Source organism: Procambarus clarkii, chromosome 56 (assembly GCF_040958095.1).
Source record: "Procambarus clarkii isolate CNS0578487 chromosome 56, FALCON_Pclarkii_2.0, whole genome shotgun sequence".
Classification (NCBI taxonomy): domain Eukaryota; kingdom Metazoa; phylum Arthropoda; class Malacostraca; order Decapoda; family Cambaridae; genus Procambarus; species Procambarus clarkii.
The window spans coordinates 16,673,810-16,693,623 of record NC_091205.1 but is presented as its reverse complement, the minus strand read 5'-3'; the positions used below and the strand labels follow the sequence as shown (position 1 = coordinate 16,693,623).

The 19,814-nt window shown below is 46.4% G+C and overlaps 2 protein-coding genes across 2 annotated transcripts in view; both read right to left on the bottom strand.

Annotated features, from left to right (window-relative positions):
* LOC123747890 (carbohydrate sulfotransferase 10) overlaps positions 1-19,814 on the bottom strand; it is a 257,272-nt gene that overhangs the window by 27,617 nt on the left and 209,841 nt on the right. The gene's annotated exons all lie outside the window — the stretch shown is intronic.
* On the bottom strand, positions 2,031-2,573 carry LOC123747887 (uncharacterized). Its single transcript, XM_045730101.2, has one exon. The coding sequence runs from the start codon at positions 2,571-2,573 to the stop codon at positions 2,031-2,033; it is 543 nt and encodes a 180-aa protein (XP_045586057.2).

The window sequence follows — 19,814 nt, the reverse complement described above, 5'->3', positions numbered from 1 at the left end:
TCCTTTTAATATGTTATATGTAACAACTAGTTACATATAATATGTAACAACTAATTAACCACTGTATCATGTCATTCTGTATAGTTTGAAATAACATTTTTGTTATAAATTGTTAGAATTACACTTTCTCGTCACCAGTGTGTGCTGAAGGAATCTTTATATTTATCGCAAAACTCTACGGAGAACTCAACCCTATTTTCATTAATATGAAATTCGTTCGTGTGTGGTGTATTCACCGATTTGTACTTACCTAATTGTGCTTGCAGGGGTTGAGCTTCAGCTCTTAGGTCCCGCCTCTCAACCGTCAGTCTATTAGTGTACAGATTCCTGAGCCTACTGGGCTCTATCATGTCTACATTTGAACCTTCCAGTTTAAAACTACATTTAAAGGATGTATGGAGTCAGCCTCCACCACGTCACTTGCCTAGTGTATTGTGTGTGTGTGTATTGTGTGTGTGTGTATTGTGTGTGTGCATGTATGAGTGTATTTACTATTTGTGCTCACAGAATCAAGTTATTAGCTCTTGGACCCCGCCTTAATAGCCAATCTCTTTTTCCTCTAGGATGTCTACTAAATATTTATCTCTAATGCACACACACATAAAAGAAAAACAAAGAAACGATTCCTATTTGTGCTTGCCTCGGCCGAGATTCGAACCCAGGCCCTTGGGACTACGACCACCGAGCACTGTCCACTCAGCCGCGAGGCCCCGCGGCTGAGTGTGTGTGTGTGTGTGTGTGTGTGTGTGTGTGTGTGTGTGTGTGTGTGTGTGTGTGTGTGTGTGTGTGTGTGTGTGTGTGTGTGTGTGTTTATGAATGAGGGAGGGAGGGAGGGAGGGAGAGAGAGAGAGAGAGAGAGAGAGAGAGAGAGAGAGAGAGAGAGAGAGAGAGAGAGAGAGAGAGAGAGAGAGAGAGAGAGAGAGAGAGAGAGAGAGAGAGAGAGAGAGAGATTTACGATAAGTCGTATCAACGAGCCATTCAACTCTAATAACTGTCTTTCAAGACTAACTACCACAATGGAGCTAATTCACTGTTTTTTCAACTCCAAATTTCTTTATCCTTTGCCGGATACTAATGAGCGTCTTACGGAAGCGACCATTTTTAAATCGCCATCTACAGAAGTCATTTCGAAATACACATTTATGAAAGACAACGTAAAGTTGTAAACACTAAAATACAATATTTACAAACATATTTAGAGGCAGGGGGGTGGGGGGGGGGGGGGGCGGGGCTGTAGATGGGTGTATGGATGTTATTCAATAATCAATCACCATTAGCAACGATTGTTAACGCTAACTTTTTTTTTTTTTTTTTTTTTTTTTTGAGATATATACAAGAGTTGTTACATTCTTGTACAGCCACTAGTACGCGTAGAGTTTCGGGCAAGTCCTTAATCCTATGGTCCCTGGAATACGATCCCCGCCGCGAAGAATCGTTTTTTCATCCAAGTACACATTTTACTGTTGCGTTAAACAGAGGCTACAGTTAAGGAATTGCGCCCAGTAAATCCTCCCCGGCCAGGATACGAACCCATGACATAGCGCTCGCGGAACGCCAGGCGAGTGTCTTACCACTACACCACGGAGACTGCCTAACTTCGATGTTGGACTAAGGCGCACTAAATTACTGTGGTCTGTAAGACCCAAGATTAAGGAGAAGGGTCCCGCCAGTGTACTTATTATCAGTGAACCAGGTTATCTTGAGATGATTTCGGGGCTTTAGTGTCCCCGCGGCCCGGTCCTCGACCAAGCCTCCACCCCCAGGAAGCAGCCCGTGACAATCAGAGTCTTCTACTCATCTTACTAATACCCAGGTACCTATTTTACTGCTAGGTAACAGGGGCATAGGGTGAAAGAAACTCTGCCCATTGTTTCTCGCCGGCGCCTGGAATCGAACCCAGGATCACAGATCACAAGTCCAGGGTGCTGTCCGCTCGGCCGACCGGCTCCTCTGGGTGAACCACCAGTTCAGATCGTGAACCACCAACACAAATGTGTTAGTGGTTCACGTTCTATCTCCTTTATAGCCATTCAAACTTGCCTGACCTTTAAACTGTGTGAAATGCCAGCGAGGAACTGATAACAACATTGATGAGCGTCGCCATTTTTGTTATTGTTGACAAGCGAGGAGTCGTACGTCTGGTTCGTGAGTCCGCTGCCGAGGCTGTCGTTGTTGGTATCGTACGTCTGGTTGGTGAGTCCGCTGCCGTGGCTGTCGTTGTTGGTATCGTACGTCTGGTTACTGAGTCCGCTGCCGTGGCTGTCGTTGTTGGTATCGTACGTTTGGTTACTGAGTCCGCTGCCGTGGCTGTCGTTGTTGGTATCGTACGTCTGGTTACTGAGTCCGCTGCCGTGGCTGTCTTTGTTGGTATCGTACGTCTGGTTGGTGAGTCCGCTGCCGTGGCTGTCTTTGTTGGTATCGTACGTCTGGTTACTGAGTCCGCTGCCTAGGCTGTCTTTGTTGGTATCGTACGTCTGGTTACTGAGTCCGCTGCCTAGGCTGTCTTTGTTGGTATCGTACGTCTGGTTGGTGAGTCCGCTGCCGTGGCTGTCGTTGATCATATCGTACGTCATCATTTACCAAATCCCACCGGTAATTGTCTTAAGCTAATACATATTCAGTATTTATATATGATGGTATAAACACACAATGAATATGTTTTCTGAAAGGAATATTGTCGCTATGATGATGGTCACATGTAGACCATTGCGCTATATTTTGTTGTTCAAATTCAACAATTGCAATATTCTCCATTACGGGGTTATCCCAGTGGATCTGTCTGCAAGGCTTGGGGATGTTATAGAGGTTATCTTGAGGTTATCTTGAGTTGATTTCGGGGCTTTTTAGTCACCCCGCAGCCCGGTCCTCGACCAGGCCTCCACCCCCAGGAAGCAGCCCGTGACAGCTGACTAACTCCCAGGTACCTATTTACTGCTAGGTAACAGGGGCATAGAGTGAAAGAAACTCTGCCCATTGTTTCTCGCCAGCGCCTGGGATCGAACCCGGGACCACAGGATCACATGTCCAGCGTGCTGTCCGCTCGGCCGACCGTCTGACGCCTCCCCAATGAGGAGGTGCAAAGCATTACAATATCCCATTGGTTGGGATATTGTCAACTTGGGATCACGCATCCCAACGAACTCTCCACAGTGCTCTGGTGGGATAAATCAACACTTGCACCAGCAGCATGACGCGGGAATATGAGTACTCATGCAGTACTCATGGGAGCCGGTCGGCCGAGCGGACAGCACGCTGGACTTGTGATCCTGTGGTCCTGGGTTCAATCCCAGGCGCCGGCGAGAAACAATGGGCAGAGTTTCTTTCACTCTATGCCCCTGTTACCTAGCAGTAAAATAGGTACCTGGGTGTTAGTCAGCTGTCACGGGCTGCTTCCTGGGGGTGGAGGCCTGGTCGAGGACCGGGCCGCGGGGACACTAAAAAGCCCCGAAATCATCTCAAGATAACCTCAAGATGCAATGCTATCCATGATGCATGGTGTAGATCAACACCACCGAGGCTTGCTGATTGGTTATCTTCCAGGGGAGGCGGTTGTTATCCTAAAAGTTTAGGCAATGAGCAAGACAGTGGTACACAAGCCAAAAGGTGACCATAGAACGTAATACTGTCATTTTTTAAACAAATTCTAAACTCTATGGACATTTCACACCCATAGACTTCGTACTAAAAGAAGGGCTTTGGGGCCGTGTTCCCCCATCAGGGTGGCACTGGGGCCACCCCGACTCACCCCTGTTGCACTCCAGATAAAATCACTGTTGCACTCCCGATAAAATCACTGTTGCACTCCCGATAAAATCACTGTTGCACTCCCGATAAAATCACTGTTGCACTCCCGATAAAATCACTGTTGCACTCCCGATAAAATCAACTTTAATGTTGCAAAGTTTAATGAGGCTAGCCGTAGGCATCTGAACTGTAATGAACATGACTGGTTAGTACGTAGTTCGAAATGGACACATTTCGAACAAAAATGCTTCGGATAGTTTGATACCGTTCAACTACCCCTCAAACGTGACTCTGACTACCTGACCCAAACAAGCTGTTCGATAATTAAGGAAATCAGAGTCTTCTACGCATCTTAATAGCTTAGTGCCTCCACCCTGCCCCCCCCCGTTCCTCCCAGCTGTCAACACATGATGTAATCACTAAGCTGTACTGTGCTATCTGGTTACAAACACTTCTCGCCTATCAGATAACCGGTCTGTACCCATATGGAATTATATATATATATATATATATATATATATATATATATATATATATATATATATATATATATATATATATATATATATATATATATATAGGATCTGAAGTGAGGTGTTTAAGACTGTTGGCTGTATTATTAACTAGATTAAATTAGGTTAGGTTAGGTTAGGATAGGTTAGGTTAGGTTAGGTTAGGATAGGTTAGGTTAGGTTAGGTTAGGATAGGTTAGGTTAGGTTAGGTTAGGTTAGGTTAGGATAGGATAGGTTAGGTTAGGTTAGGTTAGGATAGGTTAGGCTAGGGTAAGTTAAGTTTGTCAGTAATTATCACAAGTCGGCAAGTCAGGGGAGACTGTGTTGCCACTACTTTAGGCTAGGCCAGGCTAGGTAAGGCTAGGCCAGGCTAAGCCAGGCTAGATAAGGCTAGGCCAGGCTAAGCCAGGCTAGATAAGGCTAGGTAAGGCTAGGCCAGGGTAGACCAGGGTAGGTAAGGCTAGGCCAGGCTAGGTCAGGCTAGGTAAGGCTAGGTAAGGCTAGGTCAGGCTAGGTCAGGGTAGACTAAGCAACATCGGGCTAAGCCAGGTTAAAACACACCTTGTCAAAGTCAGCAAGAAACTCAATTATCAGGCTGTGTGTCCCAGCGCCCCCCATGTCCCAGCGCCCAGCTGCCCCCCGTGTCCCAGCGCCCCCCATGTCCCAGCAGCCCCCGTGTCCCAGCGCCCAGCAGCACCCGTGTCCCAGCGGCTCCCGTGTCTCAGCGCCCAGCAGCACCCGTGTCCCAGCAGCACCCGTGTCCCAGCGCCCCCAGTGTCCCAGCTGCCCCCCGTGTCCCAGCGCCCGGCACCCCCAGTGTCCCAGCGGCTCCCGTGTCCCAGCGCCCAGCACCCCCAGTGTCCCAGCGCCCAGGACCCCCAGTGTTCCAGCGCCCAGCAGCACCAGTGTCCCAGCAGCACCCGTGTCCCAGCGCCCCCCGTGTCCCAGCGCCCGCCAGTGTCCCAGCGGCTCCCGTGTCCCAGCGCCCAGCACCCCCAGTGTCCCAGCGCCCAGCACCCCCAGTGTTCCAGCGCCCAGCAGCACCAGTGTCCCAGCAGCACCCGTGTCCCAGCGCCCCCCGTGTCCCAGCGCCCGCCAGTGTCCCAGCGGCTCCCGTGACCTTTCCAGATAAAAATTCAATGATAGACTTGACTTTTGCGGCGAGTTTTATATTTTTATTTTAGTTTAAATTTGGTTATTTTACCCGCCAGATTAATTTAAATATAACTGGAGGTCATGGTGGATAGACAGACATAGAAAGCAGATAGACACACAGATAGATACCACAGACAGTGGAACAGACGAGGCGGGCGACGATAGACTTCTGTAATTGAGGGAAAACGTAGGAGAAGAGGACACAGATGGAAACTGGAGACGACAAATAAGACGATGAAATGTAAGGAAATTCTGAACCTGAACGACTGGGAAGACTTATATGTGGGTCTGGGAAGTCTGGGAAGAATAAGTCTGGGAAGACTTATATGCTTATATGTTAAATATAAGCATGTGAAGGATGTGGTCTGTGTCTGTGTCCCGTGTCTGTCTGTCTTTGGGACTGTGTCTCCTGTCTGTGTCTGTGATGACACAGACGAGACAATACCCGTTGACAATGCTTTCGAAAATTCATTTTGTTCTCTATATCCCTTTGTCCTGCGTAGATAGGTTAAGACGCCATTGTGTGTGTGTGGAGTCTATATTGTGTTTAGTTCCCCGGTGTGTATGTGTCTAGTTGTGCTTGCGGGGGTTGAGCTCTGGCTCTTTGGTCCCGCCTCTCAACTGTCAATCAATCAACAGGTGCACAGATTCCAGGGATTGTGTGTGTGTACTCACCTATTTGTACTCACCTATTTGTGCTTGCGGGGGTTGAGCTTTGGCTCTTTGGTCCCGCCTCTCAACTGTCAATCAACTGGTGTACAGATTCCTGAGCCTACTGGGCTCTATCATATCTACATTTAAAACTGTGTATGGAGTCAGCCTCCACCACATCACTGCCTAATGCATTCCACCTGTTAACTACTCTGACACTGAAAAAGTTCCTTCTAACGTCTCTGTGGCTCATGTGGGTACTCAGTTTCCACCTGTGTCCCCTTGTTCGCGTCCCACCAGTGTTGAATAGTTTATCCTTGTTTACCCGGTCGATTCCTCTGAGGATTTTGTAGGTTATGATCATGTCTCCCCTTACTCTTCTGTCTTCCAGTGTCGTAAGGTGCATTTCCCGCAGCCTTTCCTCGTAACTCATGCCTCTTAGTTCTGGGACTAGTCTAGTGGCATACCTTTGGACTTTTTCCAGCTTCGTCTTGTGCTTGACAAGGTACGGGCTCCATGCTGGGGCCGCATACTCCAGGATTGGTCTTACATATGTGGTGTACAAGATTCTGAATGATTCCTTACACAGGTTCCTGAACGCTGTTCTGATGTTAGCCAGCCTCGCATATGCCGCAGACGTTATTCTTTTTATGTGGGCTTCAGGAGACAGGTTTGGTGTGATATCAACTCCTAGATCTTTCTCTCTGTTCGTTTCCTTAGGTACTTCATCTCCTATTCTGTATCCTGTGTTTGGCCTCCTATTTCCACCACCTAGTTTCATTACTTTGCATTTACTCGGGTTGAACTTCAACAGCCATTTGTTGGACCATTCACTCAGTCTGTCTAGGTCATCTTGTAGCCTCCTACTATCGTCCTCAGTTTCAATCCTCCTCATAATTTTTGCATCATCGGCAAACATTGAGAGAAACGATTCTATACCCTCTGGAAGATCATTTACATATATCAGAAACAGTATAGGTCCAAGGACACCCCTGCGGGACTCCACTCGTAACGTCTCGCCAATCTGAGACCTCACCCCTCACACGTGTATGTGTGTATGTGTGTATGTGTGTGTGTGTGTGTGTGTGTGTGTGTGTGTGTGTGTGTGTGTGTGTGTGTGTGTGTGTGTGTGTGTGTGTGGAGTGAGGTGGAATGCATACACGAAGTCCTTCCTGTGCCTCCACCCTCCACCAGGTGGAGGGATGGTTATGGGGGGGTGGGGGGTTGCGGTGGTGCCAGTGGTGTCAACTGTGCCAGAGGTTTAGGGCCTCTGCTCCCAACCCCTTGAACACGCATGTAAATATTGTATTTTAGTGTTCACAACTTTACGCTGCCTTTCATAAATGTGTATTTCGAAATGACTTCTGTAGATGGCGATTTAAAAATGGTCGCTTCCGTAAGACGCTCATTAGTATCCGGCAAAGGATAAAGAAATTTGGAGTTGAAAAAAACAGGGAATTAGCTCCATTGTGGTAGACTTGAAAGACAGTTATTAGAGTCAATTTAATGGTTCTTTTGATACGACTTACCGTAAAAATCTCTCTCGCTTTCTTTTTAAATCTCTCTCTCTCTCTCTCTCTCTCTCTCTCTCTCTCTCTCTCTCTCTCTCTCTCTCTCTCTCTCTCTCTCTCTCTCTCTCTCTCTCTCTCTCTCTCTCGCTTTCTTTTTAAATATCTCTCTCTCTCTCTCCCTCTCCCTCTCTCTCTCTCTCTCTCTCTCTCTCTCTCTCTCTCTCTCTCTCTCTCTCTCTCTCTTCGATCGATATATTCTTTCCAATGATCGAAATGTGTGCTTTTGCCGAGATCTAAGACCTCTTGGGAGATCTAAGACCTCTTGGGAGATCTAAGACCTCTTGGGAGATCTAAGACCTCTTGGGAGATCTAAGACCTCTTGGGAGATCTAAGACCTCTTGGGAGATCTAAGACCTCTTGGGAGATCTAAGACCTCTTGGGAGATCTAAGACATCTTGGGAAATCTAAGAAGTCACATAGGACAACTTAAGGTGGTAGTCTGTTACCCTTCAAGACTGTACAACAAACAGACAGAGACAGCATGGTGTTCAATCCTACAATTAACGAGAAAGACGCCAACGTCCTGGAGAAAACAGAGGTTTGAGAACAGCAACAAGGGTTCAACTTTCTGGATAAAACAATTTCAAATAACTTGTCAGACAAAATACAAGTTTATATCACGTATGTAGTGAGACACAGAACTTAATCCTCCCTCGACACAGTGCCCCACAGACCTCCCCGAAACACAGGAGATGGGGGCTGATCTCTGTATATTTGACAAAGTCGACAAAATGCCCACAGCTGCCACCTCTAAAGCTCCCCCTTTTGAAAATAAAATATTCGCCAAGCGCCACCCCGGGTGACGTGTCGGAAAGCTGTTCCCTCTGTGGGAACAGGAACAGACATAGGAACAGGAACGGGAACAGGCATAGGAACAGGAACAGACATAGGAACAGGAACAGACATAGGAACAGGAACTGGAACAGACATAGGAACAGGAACTGGAACAGACATAGGAACAGGAACAGACATAGGAACAGGAACAGACATAGGAACAGGAACAGACATAGGAACAGGAACAGACATAGGAACAGGAAGAGGAACGGGAACAGTAACAGGCACAGGAACAGGCATAGGAACAGAAGCAGGGACAATTTCGCTATATCCAAATACACCCACTATTGTCAGAAGTCTTTGGGCAACAGCTTCGCAACTCAAATATTATCATTACATATATTGTCAATTGCCTGTACGTGGCTTAAAATTAGACCATCACCCTGGCTCCCTGTGGTAATGTCGACTGGTCTCATGTCAGCTCTAAATGATCTAGCTGTGTCGTCGAGTATTCCTGCCTTTGTGTTGCGATATTATGCATTCAAATATTAAATACTTCTAGTTATAGCTTATGTTGTTCGTTTCTTTCTGTGTTCTGTTTACATTTGTTTGTAAATGTGTGGTTTTAAATTCCAGCCGGCTTGTGTGGCGCAGTAATCAGAGCCGTCGACTCATGATCCAATTGTCCACGGTTCGATTCCCGCGTTGGACGCAATGTATCTATAACCTCTTGTGGTGGTCTAAACAACTCTGCTGTGATTGATAGGTCCTAATTAAGTCCGACAACTTACAATTTCACTTGTCTCTGGCAGTGACTACATATCCAGTAATGACTCCTTCCTGCCTCTAGTAATTATATATATATATATATATATATATATATATATATATATATATATATATATATATATATATATATATATATATATATGTACACACTTAACAAAAGAATAGGGGTGGTAGGAGAAGAAAATATCAAGGTGTTCAGTGAGGATCCACAAGGTCTTCTCTGAGTACTCTTTATTTTCTTCTCCGAGGCTATGGGTCCCTACATTTGCACCAGAGGTGGTACCCAAAAAAATATATATATATATATATATATATATATATATATATATATATATATATATATATATATATTGTGACGGGAAAGTGTAGGAGTGTAGGTGTTCGGCAGTCCTCCAATGGCTGGTGTCAATGCCTAGTCACACTTAAAAAAAAAGATAGACTGCTTGCCTGTTTGTCTGTGGTAAAGTAAGGGAAGACACGCGAAACACATAGTATGAACAATGAAACTTTAATTAATATAGAAAACAAATTATAAACAAAGACAATCCCTTGGCTATGTACAGTGCAAACAAACAAGTCAAAAACAATATAACATAAATGAATAATAGGGATGAAGTTATTCTACAATAATGTAAATACATAGTGAAAAATAATCAGGTGCTGAGAATATGGCGCTAGCTGGGAAACATCCACCTGATACACAGCGTATATCAGTTAGTTGTTCACTGCTTGAGAGCACAAGAATATTCTGACTTCAATGGCTGGCTCAAGCCCAGACATCGACTCAGGTAGAGGGCGCTGAGGTGCAGAAGTGCAGGTGTGCAGTCGGCGAGTCACCAATCAGAAGCAGGCAGGCTGGGAAGGGTAGTTGGCTGGTTGATGACGAGCCGGTGTGGAGGGAGTGTGGAGTAGGGGGCGAGTCTTGGGTACGTTTGCCTCCTGGTCAAAACGTTTTGTGCTACTGGTAGACGTATCTTGAAGGTAGCATCTTATTGTTGTATAATATACGTAACTTGATGTATAAAAGAGCAGGTTCAATCTCTCTTGAAAGAGATTATCGTCACAATATATATATATAAATTAGGAAGTACTGTAAATCGAAATTCCTATTTCTACAGAGAAATGGGAATTACTGTAAACCCAAACGTTCTCTCTTGATGGTTGGTAAACAACATTGAATTTCATATTGCAATAATCTGGTGCTTGGAGAAGTCCTCACAGGCCTCAGCCTTGACCACTGGTACATGAAGGCTGGCCCTGCTGAGGTCACCTCTTGCCAGTAGTAATTGCTTTGCATTTTATCCCATGTTACATCTGCAACATATGTTACACCTCCACAAGAGGTGGAGGTGCATCTATGTTGCGCCTGCAACGGACACATGCTACATGGATATATGTTTTGATTTAGTTCCAAATTTTGTTTTTGAAATATATTATATATATATATTTGTGCTGATAAGAGAGTAGTCCGTTAAATTAATGACTTTATCCGACAATTAACGAAAATCCGAGTTAATCACTCAGGTTCGTTTACGCTAAAATTCACATTTGAAATGCATGAAATTAGGTCGGTGAGCTAACTAGCCGCTTGCACGGTTAGCTAGGCTCGAACCCTGGCTTGTTAATAAACCCGGCGTGGTCCGGGGCTCCTTGATTACCACAACCTGTGGCCTGACCTTCATCAATACCTTATACCTGGGGATGGAAAGCCTCAAAGCACGGATCATCAGTTGTTGATGCTCACGAACGGTGATGATTCCCGCCCTTTGCACACTGAAACACTTGCTTTAACCGACGGAAATCATTTGAACTTAAGATAAATATTAACAAAATGTTTCTTGCTAATAGCTAAATAATTTTGTTTCCACTTTGCTGGGAAAATTGTCCTGGTGGCTGTGTCCTACACAACACCCAGAGGGAGCCGGTAGGCCAAGCGGACAGCACGCTGGACTTGTGATCCTGTGGTCCTGGGTTCGATCCCAGGCGCCGGCGAGAAACAATGGGCAGAGATTCTTTCACCCTATGCCCCTGTTACCTAGCAGTAAAATAGGTACCTGGGTGTTAGTCAGCTGTCACGGGCTGCTTCCTGGGGGTGGAGGCCTGGTCGAAGACCGGGCCGCGGGGACACTAAAAGCCCCGAAATCAACTCAAGATAACCCACATGATCGCTGTCATGGATGGTAATTATTGATCGAAAGAATTGCTAGCGAACATCTGGTCCTTCTCGCAAGGTGGAGGAATTCACTGCGATCTCCGCCTGACTATAGTGATTGACTCTCAGTTCATACCTAGTGACTAGTGACAGAAGCTGTGCACCAAGCAGCGAGGTGGTGCTCTGCTGGGGGGACACGCTTGCCGCCGCCAGCCTGTCACCTGAGTCACCCACGCCCTGGTAATTGTAGAACGAGGGGGGGGGGTGGGGAAGGGGGGGAGGGGTTCTGATAGACATATTGTACATTTCGGGAAGGAGGGGGGAGGGGAGCTCCTTTATGCAGGTTTCTGAAGGTGTGTTAGGGCACCTACTGTTTCTGTTAAGGCAGTGTCTGGGATGCTCCCGGACGCAGGTTCGAATCCTCGTCACGGCCCTTGTGGATTTGTTCTTTTGTAGGTGTGATCTTGGTGGCTTAGTTATCCCCCGGTTCCCGCTCACCTGTGTGTGTAGCATGTTGGGCACGCCTAGACAAGTTGTTTGGGTGTTGGGCATCCTAGAAGCTGTTCGGGTTTGGGTATCGAGTCGCGCTGGTGACTCTCCTCTTTCACGCCCCCACACTGTGGGCGTTAGTTGTCAGAGAGGGGGAGGTGACACACACACACACACACACACACACACACACACACACACACACACACACACACACACACACACACACACACACACACACACACACACAGTGCCCGAGACAGGAGTCCCCAGGGTAGGCACAAAATAATATTGCCTTGCATCTGGAAGACTTGATCAAGTTAAGAATATTGCAAACCAGTACTACGTCGCTTCGTCACCTTGTGTTGCAACACCTAGCTTTACTCTCCTAGATGCACTCACCTAGATGCACTCACCTACATGTATTCACCTAGATGCACTCACCTAGATGTATTCACCTAGATGTACTCACCTAGATGTATTCACCTAGATGCACTCACCTAGATGTACTCACCTAGATGTATTCACCTAGATGTACTCACCTAGATGTACTCACCTAGATGTACTCACCTAGATGTACTCACCTAGATGTACTCACCTGGATGCATTCACCTAGATGCACTCACCTAGATGCACTCACCTAGATGCACTCACCTAGATGCACTCACCTGGATGTATTCACCTAGATGTACTCACCTAGATGTACTCACCTAGATGCACTCACCTAGATGCACTCACCTAGATGTACTCACCTAGATGTATTCACCTAGATGCACTCACCTAGATGCACTCACCTAGATGTACTCACCTAGATGTATTCACCTAGATGCACTCACCTAGATGCACTCACCTAGATGTACTCACCTAGATGTATTCACCTAGATGCACTCACCTAGATGCACTCACCTAGATGTACTCACCTAGATGTATTCACCTAGATGCACTCACCTAGATGCACTCACCTAGATGCACTCACCTAGATGTACTCACCTAGATGTATTCACCTAGATGTACTCACCTAGATGTATTCACCTAGATGTACTCACCTAGATGCACTCACCTAGATGTACTCACCTAGATGTATTCACCTAGATGTACTCACCTAGATGCACTCACCTAGATGTACTCACCTAGATGTACTCTGACCCGAAGAATGGCGCTGGAGCTAAACTGAACTCTGATAGGGAAATAACACCTTAAATAACTGATAGGGAAATAACACCTTAAATAACTGATAGGGAAATAACACCTTAAATAACTGATAGGGAAATAACTACCCAAATAACTGATAGGGAAGTAACTACTCACTGCTACCGATATATTACCATGAACTCTGCGGACCCGGAAGTAACAACACACTGACATTTAACCGTGACCCCCCCCCCACACACGCTCCTCTGAACTTTGACCTCTGACCCCCCCGGAGAGAGACGAGGCCAGACTGGTCTGTAAACGTGACTTCTACCCCACAACCCTGAATTATTACCCCCGGGGGGGGGTCCTCACCCCCTTAGGGAATATCCAGACACGTCCCGCTCTATATATCCCCTCCAGGATTCATATCAAGCAGCTTCCCTTTACGAAACCGGTACATCTTTCCTCAATCCGGGACCACTGCGTGGGATCCAGGAGCACTGCTTTGGCACACCTCAAGAGAGGTCCTGACCCATGAATGTATATATGAGCGATCACGCATAAGAACACTGGAAGGCTAATCCCGGAAGTCAAATGGGCCGGAAGTCAAATGACCCGGAAGTCAAATGACCCGGAAGTGAGCGATAGTGTACTCGATAACGGTATCATCTTTATTACATCTGTCATTCCCCCCACCCCACCCCCACCCCGGTGACCTTTGACCTTCAAGAACCAGGTATAAAGCTGAGGTCATATGAATAAGTGAGAATGTAGAATAAACCAGAGGAACAGGAAGAGAGAGAGAGAGAGAGAGAGAGAGAGAGAGAGAGGAGAGAGAGAGAGAGAGAGAGAGAGAGAGAGAGAGAGAGAGAGAGAGAGAGAGAGAGAGAAGGGAGGGTTGTGGGTGTGCGAAAGGAAGGGGGTGGAGTGGGGGAGGAGAAAGAGGAATGGGTGGAAAGGGGTGATGACAGGAGGGGCAGGTGGGGGTGGATGGGGGGGATGGGAGAGGTGGAGTGATATTTCAGGGTTGGAACAGTTTGGGAAAGGAACGGGAGACATCTCCCGTCACGCAGGGTGCAGTCGCACCTCCACAGATCTCCAGTATCATCTATTGATACTGGAAATGGCTCAAAAGGGCCACCACTTATGGGATATTCATGCCCGTGCCACCTTTTGGGTGGCTTAATCTTCTCTCTCTCTCTCTCTCTCTTGGGAAAGGACAAAGGTGAAGGTGGTGCACGTAAGGGAAGGTTGCCTGAAGGTCATGGAGCTCACTGGTCAGTTTGTCAATAAACACCCTGAAGTAACTATCTCCAACCTTTGTATATATACTGCCAGGTAAACAGAGGCATCAGGTGTTAATATAAAGGTTCCCAAACGTGTCGATTACCGAAAACTTGGAGTATCGATGAAAGCTGACTGGGCCAAATTACCAACGAGGTCCGAACGGTGCTTCGAGTGGCTTCGAACGGTGCTTCGAGCGGCTTCGAACGGTGCTTCGAGCGGCTTCGAACGGTGCTTCGAGCGGTTTCGAACGGTGCTTCGAGCGGCTTCGAACGGTGCTTCGAGCGGCTTCGAACGGTGCTTCGAACGGTGCTTCGAGCGGCTTCGAACTGCTGTCTTCATTCTCCGCGCAGTTCGCTTGAGCAGCACTCACGTCCACAGCACAGAGGTCGTGCCCCCCGCCCGGTGCTCCCTCTACAGTATATACTCAGCAGGAGGGTCCTCCCAAACGACCCACTTACCTCCAAATAACGACCAATTTACCCGTCGTTTGACGCTTATTCACGTCGGGTTCGGAGCAGCTCCGAGACTCGTTTCTGGTGTTTCGCGCGCACGAGGCTTTATTTACCTCTATTACCTGTGAAGGATTTTATTGTTAAGGACCAATGGAAAATATAACTTTTTGCTAGGCCATTCTGAACCTTTTTTTATACATTCAGATCACGAACCCTTATGGAGGTAAAAATGGCGACAGAAAATGGAGCGAGGTTTAAGGGGGGTCTGTGTTGTGTTGACTGTCTCAAATGTCAACAGAATATGTAATGAGCTTGGATCATTGTCGTGTCTCGAGGAAGTTCTTATACAATACACTTGACGTCACTTTAAACTTTCATTCCAAACGTTTGTTTACACTTGTCCGGCCCTACGGTTAAGTGCGTGGGCGCACGCCGTAAACATTGTACACGCTCATATTGCTCACAATGGGTACAATCACTGCTGGCGTCTACGTTCTTCACACAAGAGAGCCTCCACACCAGTGTGGAGGCTCTCCAGGTGGAGTGGACCAGTGTGGAGGCTCTCCAGGTGGAGTGGACCAGTGTGGAGGCTCTCCAGGTGGAGTGGACCAGTGTGGAGGCTCTCCAGGTGGAGTGGACCAGTGTGGAGGCTCTCCAGGTGGAGTGGACCAGTGTGGAGGCTCTCCAGGTGGAGTGAACCAGTGTGGAGGCTCTCCAGGTGGAGTGGACCAGTGTGGAGACTCTCCAGGTGGAGTGGACCAGTGTGGAGGCTCTCCAGTTGAAGTGGACCAGTGTGGAGGCTCTCCAGGTGGAGTGGACCAGTGTGGAGGCTCTCCAGGTGGAGTGGACCAGTGTGGAGGCTCTCAAGGAGATATTGTTCAGATGAACCTAAACACAACAGTAAACATTCACATTCAGTTTAAAACAAAAACACAACATAAACAGAACATTCTCAATATATAACCTCAACATTCACTCAGATTCTGCAACAATGTTAGATTCTGCAACACTGACATGCAAATTAGAAGACGTTTCGTACTTATCAGTATTACATTTCGCGTATATTAAAGTTAGATAAGGCCAGCCCTCCTGATTGATGATGACTCAATCAGTCATCATCAATCATCAATTTATGACTCTGCCGTCTAAATTTTAGACGGGGAAGAGGGACCTCATTTTAGACGGGGAAGAGGGACCTCATTTTAGACGGGGAAGAGGGACCTCATCTTAGACGGGGAAGAGGGACCTCATTTTAGACGGGGAAGAGGGACCTCATTTTAGACGGGGAAGAGGGACCTCATTTTAGACGGGGAAGAGGGACCTCATCTTTCCTCAAACATGGCGGCTTTTGATGACATATTTTAAGAGAGAATATGAGTAGAATAAGATATCCATTGTCTCACATGTATAACACAGGAGAGAGGCTTATCAATCTCTTCACCCAATATATCCATATCGACTTGTATGATGTCAGACCTCAAGTGTAGAGCACGATAACAGGGCGGTATATTTAGTAACTCCTTAAGATAACCTACCTCATCATAGTGTTATCTGCAGCTACAGAAGCTTGCTAACATCGACCTCAAGATAACATAAACAAAGACTTATTAAAACAAGACTTATTATACAAGAAGGGGGTTGCAAAATTTATAGTTTGCAAGTTACTTGGTTTGAAGTAACTGGAGCTACTTATTTACTTATTTCTTGACGGGGGAAGTTGTAAAGACGTTATATATACGGGGTAAGTGTTGTCTGAACTCTTGTAGAGTGCACAGAGCCACAGCTCTTTTGTCTTAAAGAGTGCATGTACCGTAATGCCTTGGCTCTATTATCATAGCTTAATAGTATTGACACTATTTTATTAATAATATTATTATTATCTATATTTATGGAACATTTTAGCTATATTATTTGTAATGATAATACTTATATGGCTATAAATTACTCCCTAAAAGTGAAATTTGAAGCAGAAAAGCCAATTATCTCTCTCTCTCTCTCTCTCTCTCTCTCTCTCTCTCTCTCTCTCTCTCTCTCCCTCTCTCTCTCTCTCTCTCTCACTCTCTGTCTCTCTCTGTCTCTCTCTCTCTCTCTCTCTCTCTCTCTCTCTCTCTCTCTCTCTCTCTCTCTCTCTCTCTCTCACTCTCTGTCTCTCTCTCTGTCTCTCTCTCTCTCTCTCTCTCTCTCTCTCTCTCTCTCTCTCTCTCTCTCTCTCTCTCTCTCGTTATTTATCATTCTCTCCATCTGTCATTGCTTCGTATCTCACTTATTCTTTCATCTTCTCATCTGTCATTCTTATTTTCCATCTACCTTCCTCATCTCTCACCCATCCCTACCTCCTTCTCCCTTTCCTTACCTCCCTTCTTATTTTTCCCCTCCCTCCGTGCCTCCCCCCCCCCGCCAGTAATCATCTGGGTAGTTAGGGCTGATGATCTGGGACTCCCTGGGCTGTTGGCTTGTTAGGGGCTAACTATCCACCCACAGGGACTGCTTCTCTCCACTCCTTTATCAACTCTCTCTCTCTCTCTCTCTCTCTCTCTCTCTCTCTCTCTCTCTCTCTCTCTCTCTCTCTCTCTCTCTCTCTCTCTCTCTCCCTCTGGTGGAGGCATGTGTTCTCCCTTGATACCAGTAATCAGCTCCAGAGAACATTTTGCTACATTGTCATTAGCGTTATTCAGGAGAGGGAGAAGGTAATGAGTGGAGGAGTGAGGGAGAGGGGGAGTGAGGGAGAGGGGGGAGTGAGGGAGAGGAATGAGGGAGAGGAATGAGGGAGAGGAGTGAGGGAGAGGACTGAGGGAGAGGAAGTAGAGGGAAAAAAAGAGTGAGCTACCTGTCTCCCACATGATCTGGTGTTATACCTGCCCCCCTCCCACATGACCTGGTGTTATACCTGCCCCCCTCCCACATGACCTGGTGTTATACCTGCCCCCCTCCCACATGACCTGGTGTTATCTTAAGTGTGATATCTTAAGTGATATCTTATTTGTGGGCTGAGTTACCAGATGATGTGTTCACTTCCCTCATCTTTTTCCCCTCATTTCCCCTCTTCCCCTCCCCTTCTAATGTTCCATTTCCCCATCTCCCCTACCCACGTCCCCTTTCCAGTAGTTAGCTGTTCCTAAAATCCGGATTTATGAAACTGTTAGTGTTGGGGTTTGGTGGTTTCGTGAGGAATTATGCTCATGTAAATATCAATGTTTTTGTCCGGTAATGGAGGTCACGTCGAGGACCGGGCCGCGGGGACGCTAAGCCCCGAAATGATAATATCAAGATAACCTCGGATACCTATTTTACTCTAGGTGGAGGCGCATCAAAATGAAAAATGAGCCCAACCGTCTCTGCCCCGCCCGGGGATCGAACTCGGATCATCTGTCGCGAGTGGAGGACGTACGGACGTTATTTTGGTCCTTATATCCGGCTTGTATTTAATGTCCAGATGTTTCAGTAACTCCGTTTAACCCCTACTAAAGTGTGTATTAAAGTGTGTATATTAGCCCTTAAACCTTGTATTTATATACACAAAAATACGTTGTGAATTTTTGTTTACAACGTTGTATATTTATGTAATTAACGCTGCAAAACTGCCCGATAATTTGTTCTATATTTAGTGGAATGTTATTAACTGGTTAAGCTTCTGTGAGATGACGTCTGAGCCGCCAATTGGCTCTTTCCAACGATAACGTCATCAGCACCTTGCATATAGATGGCATTTGATTGGTTACTCAATGACGTCAGAGGAACATTTTGAGAGGGGTAGAGTCGGAAGCTGATTGGTCGAGGGGTGATGACGTCACATCTGGCGTTTGTGTAAGAGGAAGCTGACTGGTTCCTGAGGAAGCCCCGACCCCGCCCACGCCTGGAAACATTTGAGTTGACAACGTTCCCTTTGTTTAAAGTTATAACATACTTCAGCGATTTAATAGTCATCGCTATGCAATATATGCACATGGCTAATTTATAATGCAACACCAAAAATACAATTAGTAATGTAGATTTATTATGCAGTCGCTGGATAAATCAAGAGTTAAGTTTATGGATAAATATTGGAAACAAAGATCTGGAATATGACGTCACGGGAGAGCCGTCAACAGGGACAAGAATTACAGCCGTCAGATACAGACAGACAATACAGCGGGTGTATTGTGTCGGCGCCAGCTCCTGTAGCGGCCCCTCCTCACTGCCTCTAACTGCCTACATGCACACTTCTCACTGCTGCCCCTCTTCTCTCTGTATTTATCTATCACTTTATCTCTCTAACACACACAACAGCTACTGAACAAGACTTGTGACCCCAACATGGCCAGTTAGGTCAGGGCCACGTGGCCTAGTTAGCGCCGGGGTCACCGCCCCCCACAGGACTCACCCGTCACACCTTATCATTCCACTTGTCTCTACTTTTTTGTTCCATTTCCATTTTAACTCAAAATCAACAATTCACTGTTGTTATTTTGGTTAAATTCACTGTTTTGTTATTTTATTATTATGGTAGGAAAGGTGGCGATGGGCTGGGGACAGGAAGACAGACACATGTGAACATGATAAAGGAAAATGAAAGGAAACACCAAGGATAAATACAGGAATAACAGGAGACCTGAGAGAGAGACATGGTGAGGGAATGACTGATTCCTGGAAACTGGAAGCAACAACAAGGGCCAAATGATGGTGTTGTTCATGTTTAAGATTAACTACTCGGGACTGAAATTGCCATGTAGCACGGGCTATGGCGAGCCCGTAAAGGACAAATAAAGCTACAAAATATCAATGAAGTTCATTATCCTCCACGTGGGTCTACACGCTAGGCCTACCCCCCCCCCACACACACAGGCCTAAAGGTTGCAGAAAAGTCTTGGGAAGAAACAACCAAAAATTAACACAAATGTGGAAAGGGTTCACTGCCCGGCCCCAGAGCTAGAGCACGCACCCACACACGCACGCACGCACCGAGCCTAACTCTTGAGGCACATATAGATAGGATAACATCAGCAGCACATTCCACACTGGTAAAAGTCAGTTCATCATTGAGGAACCTAGATAAGGAGGAGGTATTTAGATCACTGAACACCACCTACGTGAGACCAATCTTAGAGAATGCAGTCCCCTCGTGGA

What these genes read in the sequence shown, in the direction of transcription:
- LOC123747887 (XM_045730101.2), bottom strand. Translation starts at nt 2,573, where the DNA reads ATGACGTACGATATGATCAACGACAGCCACGGCAGCGGACTCACCAAC.